The sequence below is a fragment of the Gopherus flavomarginatus genome, chromosome 8 (assembly GCF_025201925.1).
Source record: "Gopherus flavomarginatus isolate rGopFla2 chromosome 8, rGopFla2.mat.asm, whole genome shotgun sequence".
In the NCBI taxonomy this organism is placed as follows: Eukaryota; Metazoa; Chordata; order Testudines; family Testudinidae; genus Gopherus; species Gopherus flavomarginatus.
In genome coordinates, this window is record NC_066624.1 from 19065457 (window position 1) to 19078175 (window position 12719).

The 12719-nt window shown below is 43.5% G+C and overlaps 1 protein-coding gene across 3 annotated transcripts in view; it reads right to left on the reverse strand.

The window, feature by feature from the left end:
* CAPN6 (calpain 6) overlaps window positions 1-12719 on the reverse strand; it is an 80891-nt gene that overhangs the window by 9704 nt on the left and 58468 nt on the right. For all 3 annotated transcript variants that reach the window (XM_050963756.1, XM_050963757.1, XM_050963758.1), the window contains exons 9-11: window positions 11814-11936; window positions 6187-6389; window positions 3056-3177 (exon numbers count right to left, since the gene is read on the reverse strand). In XM_050963756.1, the coding sequence (XP_050819713.1) occupies window positions 3056-3177; window positions 6187-6389; window positions 11814-11936 (448 nt within the window). The remainder of the gene's footprint in view (window positions 1-3055; window positions 3178-6186; window positions 6390-11813; window positions 11937-12719) is intronic.

Genomic DNA, 12719 nt, shown 5'->3' on the forward strand with positions numbered 1-12719 from the left:
CCTCACTCATCAGTCCTGACTGGGTTTGCTGACAGACTCCTTCCATGCTCCGCTGTTTTGATTAGACAGGAGGCTGGAGTGGGTCATGGCTTTCAAGTGGGTTTTGACTTAGGAGAACTCAGGGGCCACTGGGTAAGCCTGGTATTTTGATACTTGTGCAAGGGACTTGGAATCCCACAGGGCACTCCCATGGGAAAGCTCTCACTGAGACCCACATCGTCCTTTCCCAGTGCTTTGAGATGACTGGGAGCTGGTCCCCAGTGTAATATCACTGCGTCTTAGCACAGCTCCTCAAAGCACATTAGCAATACTAGGCTGGGGTATCAGCTATGGACAGTGTCACAGCGAGAGCTGCATGTAAGGATGGCAGAAACTGGCTCTGAAGGTATTTGAAACCATCTTGTAGGCATTTCTATTAATCACTGGCTGCAAGTCCCCATTGTAAAGTATAGACAGTATCACAGCTTGACAAATCCCATTTCACTTCTGAGCTGAAGCCAGCTTTTTAGCAGCAGTGGAAGTTTGTTTTAGTGATCTTGTCAGCACTGCAAGAGTGCTAGGGATTGTGAAATGATAGAACCCAATTCTCTCTCCTGATTGTTTTCCTGCCAGGCATGTGGTAGGAAAATGCTTATGGAATTTTAAAAGATTAAGAAAAAAAGTCTAAAAACTGAAGTGTCATTTTTGAGGGGAAGAGCAAGAATGCCCTGCCTCTCTTGAAACCCCTCCTCTGCCGGTCTCTCTCCCTTTGGTCTCATCCAGGGGTGAAAGTAGGGCGATACGGGCCTGTACGGAGTACTGGTAAAAAGCGGCCGCCAATACTGGCCCATACCGCTGAGTTTAAAGTGCTGCCTCAGCAATGCTTTAAAGAACCCTGCTTAAAATGCTGCTTCTTTTGCTCCCCACCCTCCCCCGTCAGCTGCTCTGCTGGGTTCCTATTGGCAGGGCTGCCAACAGGGAGGCGGGGGGGGCGTAAAAGGGGCAGGGATATTAAAGCGTTGCCACGGCAAAAGGACTCTGCTTAAAGCACTGCCGTGGCAGTGCTTTAACGTCCCTGCCCCCTTTGCCCCCGCAGACCGCTAACAGGGAGAGGGCAAAAGGAACAGCAGCTACCCTGGGGCCAGTGATTTAAAAGGGCCCGGGGTGGCATGGATGGGCTGGCTGGGGGACACTGACCCCCCTCCCAGCCCCACCCCTTCCACCCAAGGCCCTGCCTCTTCTGGGGAGGCAAAGCTACCCCATTCCCCCCCATACCGGTAAAAGAGAAATTTTACTTTCACCCCTGGTCTCATTCATCCATCTGCTGTCTCCAAGAATGTGGAGCCATATTACTTGCACATCGGAAGTCTAATCACATAAAACAGGATTGCAGCCCTGAAAGAAAACTGCCAAGAAAAATGAACTGAAGCAATTTCCTCCATCCCCTCCTTCCCATCCCCTGAAAAGACAACTGCATTTAGCAAAAATGATCTGTACAGCGAAGACTGCAGTCAGCCACTCAGAGGAATACTGATACGGGTTACTATTTGGGAACTGGAACAGCATTCTATCCAACAGTTTGGAGATTCTTAGTAACTGTTTCTTAAGAAGTTCATCCACAGGTCTCACTATAATTACTTCTCCATTATAAGGAGTTACAGGAACTCGGCTCCAGATTTCAAGCCAACCAAATCTGAAGCTCTCTTTGTAGCAAACACATCAGGGAAGCCGTTGTTTCTGAAGTCTTACTTGTTTCTTGTTCCAGGTTCACCCAGACTGTCTTTGTTCCCCCTCTTGCTTTATCTTAACCAACTACTCTCTGCCAGTTGTCTCTGCCCATGACTATCCCTTTTGGTCATTGGAAGGCATAATAATGTGACTGTGGCAGACAGAGAGAGGATGTAAAAGCCAGAGAGTGAAGGACAGTGATGAGGCAAGTCTTAATGAGCTGTCAGTGGCAGGCACCAGAGAGGTTCTGGCCTCTCCGTTTCAAGACAGCTTTTCTCTTTGATAAACACTGACACATAACCGGTGCTGTACAAGTCACTTAACCTCTCTGCTCGATTTACCAAGCCCCAAACAGTTGTAATAGAACAGAAATTACCTCACAGTGGTTAAGTTGTAATTGGCAAGACAGATATTGGAATACTGTATAGAGTTCCGGGGTGCACATGGATATTAAAAAAATTGACGGTGCAGAAAAGAACTGCAAAAATGATTTGAGGGCTGGAGAGACTCAATCTGTTTAATTTATCAAAAGGAGATTGAGAGGCGACTTGATTACAGTGTGTAAGCACCTCCTTGGGGAGAAAATACTGGATACTACAGGGCTCAAATCTAGCAGGGAAAGGCAGAACAAGAACCAATGGCTGGAAGCTGAAGCCTGACAAATTCAGATTGGAAATAAGTGAAGGTGAGTAATCACTGAAACAAGCTACCAAGGAAATGGTGGATTCTCCCTCTCTTCAAATCAAGACTGGATGCTCTTCTGGAAGATATATTCTGTTATTGAACTCACTGCAGGGGTAAATGGGTGAAATGTAAGGGCCTATGAACAGGGGGTCAAACTAAATGATCTAGTGGTCCCTCCTGGCCTTCAGCTCTATGAATCTATGAAGTGTAAAGTACTTTTAAGTCCTTGGATGAAATGTGGTTAGATGTATATAGCATGATGGCCCTCATTACAGGGAGTTCCATCCAGCTGACTCACTGGCAATTTTCAATTTTCACAATAAGTAACCCCAAAGAGGAAATGATTGCTATGAATTTCTGAATAATCCCCACTACATGCTCATCAAAATTGACTGCCCATTATTCATCATCTGGGCCAGCATGTTTAACTCATAGCTCTTGTCGCTTTTTGATGCCTCCTTAACCCCAGCTCTCCTTTCGAAAGCCTGCTCCGATATCACAGTGCTCCCTAAATGATACTCCCTGCCTCTCCAGACACAAACAGCTAAGGCTTAAAAGTCACAAATTATTCTAATGAAGTGAACAATTTGCATCTCAAATGAGCATGGCCTCAGAGGAAATAGCAAGCAATTCCCACTTCTCCAGAGTCTTTCTTTGCACTTACCACCTGATCTGTCTTGCCTCTGTAGACTTTCTGCGGAGTGAATTTTAATTTCGGTGATCATGCGAGGGTAACCACACAGAATGCTCCAGCATGTCTGTTTAGGTTTATCTAGCTTCAGCTCCCTGAAAGATCAAGATTAAGCAATTCAAACAGATTTATAAATCTTCGGTGAGGAAGGTCAAGCAACAAAATAGGGAACTTCACTGGTAATAAACAGGTGAAGAACTACAAGTCTGATGTTCCAGAAAGGTCAAAATTCCACTGGTTTCTGTTACAGGAATGTCTATATTTAAGTAAATAAAAACGGCATAATCTCTCATATGACAACTACATGTGGAGAAAAAAAGCACTAAAAAATTCATCAATATTAATATCAACACAAAAACATAATGGGCCTAATCTTAATTTTGCACCAGTTTTACCCTGCATATGTCCATTGCTTTCAACTGAGTTATTTCAGATTTTGTCAGTGACCCTCTCATGGGTGTTCTGGTGTAGTGGTTGGAGCAAGAATCTAGCCTATCAGTTAGAGCTGAACCTAGATGGGGCAAGTTGAGGAGCAAAGCCAAGGGTCACAGCTGAAGCGTTAACTGGCATTGCAGTCAGAACATGGGGTGGAAGATCAGAGCTGAGAGTCAGAGAGCAAAGCCTCAATGGAAGGGTTAACAGGAGTTGCAGTCAGAAGGCAGAACCAAGGGTCTGAGCAGGGAGTCAGAAAGAAGCTGGAGAAGGAGCAGTTAAAGGCTGGGGATAGAGCAAGACTAGAGAGAAGCAGAGGCAAGACCTGGACCAAGCACAGCTGCAGGCTAGGGATGCATTGAGCAGCCACTAGAATGCTATTGCTACTGAGTTTAAGTAGAAGCCAGCTGACTCCTTTAACCTGTCAGGTGGCTCAGTCAATCAGACAGCGTCTATCAGGGCCAGCTGCACTCATCAGGTTGCCAGCAGACTGGTTCTGCTGCAGGCTAGTCTCCTGACTGTATTATACTTATGTGAAAGAGAGAAGAATAAGACCCAATAAATGAAAAGGTTCACTGTTCAGCTCAGTGTTTCTCAAACTGGGGCCGCCACTTGTGTAGGGAAAGCCACTGGCAGGCCGGGCCAGTTTGTTTACCTGCCCCGTCCGCAGGTCTGGCCGATCACGGTTCCCACTGCCGCAGTTTGACCCTCCAGGCCAATGAGAGCTGCTGGAAGCAACATGGGCCAAGGGACGTACTGGCCGCCGCTTCCAGCAGCTCCCATTGGCCTGGAGCAGTGAACTGCGGACAGATAGGCTGGACCTGCGGACGGGGCAGGTAAACAAACCAGCCCAGCCCACCAGGAGCTTTCCCTACACAAACGGCGGCCCCAGTTTGAGAAACACTGGTTTAGCTGACATTAGTGAGCATGTGTTTGGGAGATAGCATGGCTGAAGAGAGTGGTAATGGTGTCACGGGTCTTTCCATTAGTACATACCCAGATTAAAATCCACACCAACATAGCAATTTATAAGATGTTATTGTCATCTGTGCAGTGGCCTGTGATGTGAGAGTGTGGAGATCAAAATAAACCTCTCCCCCAACAGCACAAATGGGTACTCATGTTGAAAATGTCACAGTAAAGAGGTCAAAGATTGAATGGGCTGTGAGGAGACAATTATCCTATCATCTCTACAGGTGATCCCCTCCAGATCAGGCCATTGTGGAGGAAGTTTGCATTGCAGCTGCCCACTGTGCAGTCCCAATTCTATGAGCTTTCTGAAACGTACATATCTTAAGATCGGTTTCCAAGGCTGACTTCTGACAGGGACCTCAACTCAGTATCCTATTTTGCAGGTGTAAAATTTGATGTCATTGGCACATCCAACTGCCTGGTTTGTGACCTAGATTGCAAGACAAGTAAATGTTATCAACTGCACTTGCAAATATTAGTGCCCACAAAATTGCACCTGCAGAATGGAAGGTGACTATAAAAGTTGGACCCAGGTGCAAAAGTTCCCCAAACTTTAGCGCCTACTGTGACAGACTGACAATGTCCTGGACAAACTTTTGGACATAAGACAAACTTTACTGAATTAAGTTAAACATTATTGAATTAGGTTTAATACCTTTCAGGTCCACTGTACTAAAAATGCAAATGTTTATGTACTATTGTATGGAACTTCTTAAGCAGGAAGATAGGATTAATGCAATCACTGGGAGTTATAAGAAACCTCAAAGGACTTTTTGGAACAATGCATGCAAAGTGGATTTCCTAGGAAATACCTGGGGGCAAGGGGAATGCAACTGACCCACTTCGGAACCATCCTTTTGACGCTACGCCCTGGGGAGAGAAACCAATTGTCTGCTATTTACTTGCTCCTGGAAACTCTAGATCAATGACCCCCTGCACTGCATAAAGGGTGGACTAAACATGTTCACAGGCTCTGAGCAGAACCTGGGGTGATCTTGAATCCACAAGGAAAGCACTTGAGTGCGGTTTTGAAGGACTGCCCCTGCCAGAGCCCATGTTAAGCTTGGGGTGATCTCTAGGAAGTTCATCAGAATGCATATAGGTTCTTTTACTGTTTCTAATATGTTTTTTCTGTAATGCTTTTACCTTAGGAATAAAATGGGCTTTCATAGGAAGAGCTGTGTAATACCTTATAACAGTGGGTAACTACTCGGTTATTAGTCTCTGAGGAGACAGTTAGCAGGTCTACTTAGGCAGTGTCTTGCTAGGCTACCCCAGTATGGTCAGGGACTGTACAGCTTGGAAATACCCTGGTCAGAAGGGAACAAGAGGCATGTTCCACTCAAGAGAGGTGGTGGCTAGAACCATTGCCCTCAACAGTGACAACTAAAAATGACCCCATTTTCAGAGATTCTGAGTGTCCACAACTCCCAGTGAAGCTAATGTGGCTGAGAGTGTTTAGCATGTCTGAAAAAAATCACATCACTTTTGTTTATATTCCTAATTCTGGCTGTATCTAGCTTCGAAGCACTGAAAAACCAACCTTCATTTATAAGAGCAAAGATTCACGTGGATGAACTTCAATGAGTCACAGAGTCACCTTCCATGACCCAATGGTCTTTGGAGGGTTAACCACATCAGGGAAAGGGAAACTGGAGTCAGTGGGAGTAACCTTTTTACTGTTGTAAAGTAGCAAGTACCTGAGTTTTGATGGCACATCTGTAAAGAGCCTCAGGATAAATGCAGTGACGATACCAGGATAGTGTGTTGTTGGGATAAGAACATAGCGACCCCGTGCAAGGAGCTTCCTCAGGAACACAGTGCGTGTATTGACATACATAGAGGTTGCCACTCTTTCTTGTATTTGCAGCTTGTGTATCCGATAGTCTCTGTTAAGCTCCACCTACAGTTACACATCACAAGATCTCGCATGTTTATTTCTCACTCACAGTCTTTCTTGCTGCATTGTTTGGTTCTGGTTTCCAGTGATGAGACGTGAATGAATACACAATGATGTGCTGTCACGTGAGCAGGAAAATCAAAGGTTGGGTTCCCTAGCCAGCCCTACAGTACATTTAGGCAGATCCTGGGCATTATTATACATTACAATCTGGTTTAAAATGGATTTAGTGCCAAAGGAGTTGGCTGACATCATCCTTCACCCACAAATATCACCAACCAAAATGGGCCACATTTTTTAAAGATAAATATTTTATCATATTAATAATAATTGAGCCTTATTTAGAGCTTTTAATCCAAGGATCTCAAAGCTTTATCATTATCATTATCCCCATCACACAGATGGCGAAAATGAGGCACAGGGAGCTAAAATGACTTGCAAAACAAAATCAGGGGCCGAATTAGAGGGTCTGATTCCCAGTTCAGTGCACTGACTGCTGCACTCTTTCCCAAATGGAGAATGGGAAAGCCTTTCTACCTGCACTACGTATACAATGTTCGTACAAGTGCACACGAAGTGAAACTGCTTTAGTTTCAAAGGGCCCGCTGCAGAGAGAGCTGCCAGTACATGTGTCCAAGGGCAGACCTGCAATAATAAAGCAGCAGAGTTCTGAAAATAGCAACCGAAGGCTTGTCCGGGGACTCATGCACACACAAATGTCTCTACTGCACGTTGAGGTTCTTCTGTGGCACCCTTCATGAGAGCATATAAGTGCCTCTCAAAACCTGATCATCACTACAAAAGTCTTTTTTTCCCTCCTGCTGATAATAGCTCACCTTAATTAATTACTCTTCTTACAGTTGGTATGGCAACACCCATCGTTTCATGTTCTCTGTGTGTATATATATATCTTCCTACTGTATTTTCCACTGCATGCATCCGATGAAGTGGGCTCTAGCCCACGAAAGCTTATGCTCAAATAAATATGTTAATCTCTAAGGTGCCACAAGGACTCCTTGTTCTTTTTGCTGATACAGACTAACACGGCTGCCACTCTGAAACCTCTCAAAATGTACAATCTGTAACACAGGAATACCTGCACACACTTTGTGTGGAATGCCCTTTACTGTTACTTCTAATTTGAATACAGAAAATGTTTGATTGACATCTATGTTTGGATAGCAACCTTGAAGCAATATCTTTTCTGGTGGACTGCAACATTTTCTACAGAATCATTACAACACGTACGTATTTCTCCAGCCATTCTAGTTGCAAAAGTAACACTAAATTGTCCGCTGGCATAATTTCTTTGACTTCAATGAAGCAGAGAATTTGGCTTTTAACCTTCAGAATGTAATAAGCCACATTAGTTAGTAAGACTGGTCGAATATTTCCAAAACACAAAATTTTGACAGACAAAAAAGAAGAAATTTTTGTGAAAATGTTATCCTATATTCAGATTGTTTTCCTAGAATTAGGTTTATTGAATAGATAAGAATACAGAACAGATAAATCACACTATGTTCCATAAGAATGTATTAATTATACGTCTCGATATATTTTGATACTGTGAAATTATCAAATTTATATGCATTGAATGTAAATGTCAACTTGTTGTTTATGGCACAATCAACTCGTGTACTGTTGTTTAGGGTAGGGACAATGATTATATAGTACCAGGCTCAACGGGGTCCTGCCTGGGCCTTTGGGATGCTACAGCAATATACTTAACAACATAATAGTAGTGGTGATCATCCTTGGAATGTTTCTAATGACTGAAAAAATCTAAGAGTGGAAAAGCAGACACATAACCATTGCAATCTCTAATGAAAGCTTCTTGCAAACTTCATAGCAACCTAATGTCACTCAACACTTAAAAGAAGATATTAGTGTTACATACAGATAGTTGGAATTTTTAAATGATCTTTTAAAATGAAAAACTGCCCCTTTTTCCTAAATAAAATAATTGAATTTCTTTGGAAAAATTTTCATTTTTTGACAAAATCAGAAATGAAAAATTAATGTTTTTCAATGTTCTCATTTTTCCTGTTTCTCTCCCCTTTTCTCTCTCTCTTCCCCCCCCTTTTTTTCCTTTTTCTGTTTGCCTCTGACTGGAATAGCCTTCCAAGTGGAGCAGTAAGGGCAAAAAAGCTAACTGGCTTCAAGACTGAGCTTGATACATTTATGGAGGGAATGGTATGATGTGACTGCCTACTATGGCATGTAGCCGAACTGTGACTTTTAGTAGCAAATGTTTCCAGTGGCCAGTGATGGGACATTAGACGAGGAGGGCTCTGAGTTACTACAGAGAATTCTTTCCCAGGTGTCTGGCTGCTGAGTCTCGCCCTCATGCTCAGGGTCTTACTGATCACCACATTTGGAGTATGGAAGGAATTTCCTCTCAGGTCACTGAGGGGGATTTTCCATCTTCCTATGGAATATGGGGCACGGGTCACTTTCAGGTTTGAACTAGTGTAAGCGGTTGATTCTCTGTAACTTGAAATCTTTAAATCATGATTTGAGGACTTCAGTAACTCCGTCAGAGGTTAGGGGTCTATAACAGGCATGGGTGGGTGAGGTTCTGTACCCCACAATGTGCAGGAGGTCAGACAAGGTGATCATGCTGGTCCCTTCTGGCCTGAAAGTGAGACTTAATGATGTCCAGAGTTTGCTTTTTATTCCCCCATTTTTCTTCTTGCTACTTTGAAACTTCTGAAAATTTCCTCAACTTTTGTAACTTTTCAATGTGGCCATAGGAAACGTGGAAAAGAGACAAATGTTTGGACACTGTTCATTCTGTTGCATTGATTGGTAAAATGAAAAACAAAGGGGAAAATGAGAAACAGAGCTGACTATAATTTTAAAGAATCCTTATTGAGGTTGCAGGAACAAACCATCCCAATGTGTAGAAAGAATAGTAAATATGGCAGACAACCAGCTTGGCTTAACAGTGAAATCCTTACTGATCTTAAACACAAAAAAAGAGGCTTACAAGAAGTGGGAGACTGGCCAAATGACCAGGGAAGAGTATAAAAATATTGCTCAGGCATGCAGGAGTGAAATCAGGAAGGCCAAATCACATTTGGAGTTGTAGCTAGCAAGGGATGTTAAGAGTAACAAGAAGAGTTTCTTCAGGTATGTTAGCAAACAAGAAAGTCAAGGAAAGTGTGGGCCCCTTACTGAACAAGGGAGGCAACCTAGTGACAGAGGAGGTGGAAAAAGCTAATGTATTCAATGCTTTTTTGCCTCTGTCTTCACGAACAAGGTCAGCTCCCAGACTGCTGCACTGGGCAGCACAGTATGGGGAGGAGGTGACCTGCCCTCTGTGGAGAAAGAAGTGGTTCGGGACTATTTAGAAAAGCTGGATGACCACAAGTCCAGGGGGCCGGATGTGCTGCATCCAAGGGTGCTCAAGGAGTTGGCGGATGTGACTGCAGAGCCATTGGCCATTATCTTTGAAAACTCATGGTGATTGGGGGAAGTCCCAGAAGACTGGAAAAAGGCTACTGTAGTGCCCATCTTTAAAAAAGGGAAGGAGGAGGATCTGGGGAACTACAGACCAGTCAGATTCACCTCAGTCCCTGGAAAAATCATGGAGCTGCTCCTCAAAGAATCAATTCTGAAGCACTTAGAGGAGAGGAAAGTGATCAGGAACAGTCACCATGGATTCATCAAGGGCAAGTCATGCCTGACTATCCTAATTGCCTTCTATGACGAGATAACTGGCTCTGTGGATGATGGGAAAGCAGTGGATGTGTTATTCCTTGACTTTAGCAAAGCTTTTGATACGGTCTCCCACAGTATTCTTGCCAGCAAGTTAAAGACATATGGGCTGGATGAATGGACTATAAGGTGGATAGAAAGCTGGCTAGATCGTCGGGCTCAATGGGTAGTGATCAATGGCTCTATGTCTAGTTGGCAGCCGGTATCAAGCGGAGTGCTCTAAGGGTCGGTCTGGGGCTGGTTTTGGTCAATATCTTCATTAATGATCTGGAAGATCTGTGTGGACTGCACCCTCAGCAAGTTTGCAGATGACACTAAACTAGGAGGAGTGGTAAAGATATGCTGGAAGGTAGAGATAGGATACAGAGGGACTTAGACAAATCAGAGGATTGAGCCAAAAGAAATCTGATAAGGTTCAACAAGGACAAGTGCAGAGTCCTGCACTTAGGAGGGAAGAATCCCATGCACTGCTACAGACTAGGGACCGAATGGCTAGGCAGCAGTTCTGCATAAAAGGGTCTAAGGGTTACAGTGGATGACAAGCTGCATATGAGCCAACAGTGTGCCCTTGTTGCCAAGAAGGCTAATGGCATTTTGGGCTGTATAAGTAGGGGCATTGCCAGCAGATTGAGGGATGTGATCATTTCCCTCTATTCGACATTAGTGAGGCCTCATTTGGAGTACTGTGTCCAGTTTTGGGCCCCACGCTACAAGAAGGAGGTGGAAAAATTGGAAAGAGTCCAGCAGAGGTCAACAAAAAAGATTAGGGGCCTGGAGCACATGACTTATGAGGAAAGGCTTAGGGAATTGGGATTGTTTAGTCTGCAGAAGAGAAGAATGAGGGGGGATTTGATAGCTGCTTTCAACTACCTGAAAGGGGGTTCCAAAGAGGATGGATCTAGACTCTTCTCAGTGGTAGCAGATGACAGAATAAGGAGTAATGGTCTCAAGTTACAATGTGGCAAGTTTAGGCTGGATATTAGGAAAAAGTTTTTCACTAGGAGGGTGGCGAAGCACTGGAATGGGTTACCTAGGGAGGTGGTGGAATCTCCGTAGAGGTTTTTAAGGTCAGGCTTGACAAACTCTGGCTGGGATGATTTAGTTGGGGATTGGTCCTGCCTTGAGCAGGGGGTTGGACTAGATGATCTCCTGAGGTCCCTTCCAACCCTGATATTCTATGATTCTATGAAAACTAGCCACCCCCCAAAAACCTTCACATTTCAAACATGAACATTTTAGATGATTTTTGGTAACAAACTAAAAAAGTTGTTTCATTTCAAAATTTGAGGAATGAAAGATACTTCAAAATGTTCTGCAATTTCCGCTCTCCCCCATCAACTTTAGTGTTGTGAGAACTGTTTTATACAATCGTTATAAGTGCAATAGTAGAGGCTGTCAGGAGGAGGCTGAGCGGACACAATCATGTCTCCCACATGTGGCTTGCCATATCCTGCTACTCCTTTAGCTCAAGAGGCAGGGGTTTGAGCTTTGAAACTGAAGGGTCCCAGTGATGGCCATGGTATCTGTTTATGTATTTGCAGTAACTGTGCAAGAATCTTGTTGAGAGATCTCGGGGGCAGTTAGAGATCCTCTGTGAACTATACATCGACCTGCCAAACACCCATTGCCGAGATGAAGCTGCAGTCAGGTGCAGGCTTCCTACAGCCAGATCGATTCTGAACCCAAATAAAGATGGTGGCCTACCTTGAATATTTCAAAGCCAATAGGGAAGTTGTCCCCTTTGCCATCTTTCTTGTAAATGCGCTGATCTTGTTGCTGTAGTGAAATCAGCACTTTGTCCTCAACCTTCTTGACGTCGAAGACATACTAGCAAGGGGGAGACACAGAACAGAGAACCAGCTGTTAAGGACAACGTCTCTGTGATACTGTACACAATGGCATATTGCAGAGGTACCCAGAAATGGGTTTGTCCCTGGAATGATGGTTCTGCATCCAGGATCAATTCTCGACAAGTTGTAGCTGGAAATTAGTTACAATTGTAGGGATTTTGAAACTAATAGTATCAGAGATATTGAAGTCAGTGATTCATTCAGTGCATGATAAAAGAGAATGTCTCCAAGTAGCTATTGAAATGGCATGACAGCAGATGTGCTCTGAAAACAATAGAAAAAAAATCTTAAAAAATATAAAGGGGTAAGGAGATAACGTTAAACAACAAACTCTGGACTGTGCATTTGCTTTTTTTCTACATGGATCTCCAAGTAGGGCCTGTTTATTCCAGATATTTTCCTTACCAGTGACATGAAAATGACAAATGGGTTCTATTTGATGATGTATAACGAAAGCATGAAAAGGGTTCTTTGTTCCATACCCCTAGATCCCCAGTTACTTCAGAAATGTCCGTTTTGGTCTTTCCTAGTTTTGCTGAAAATATTTGGAAGACTTGGAGAACTTGACTGAGAGGGTGGTTTGCATTTTTAACTAAGAGATATTTTATTCCAACTGTGTTTAAGGGATTTTAGTTGAATAGGTTTCAACAAGATCAAACAAAAATCAAAATATTTGTACAACCTGTATAAATAGCACTTCCTCTTCTCAATGAATCATGCTTCACTTGTTTTTTAATGATGGTATCACTATTCTACTAGT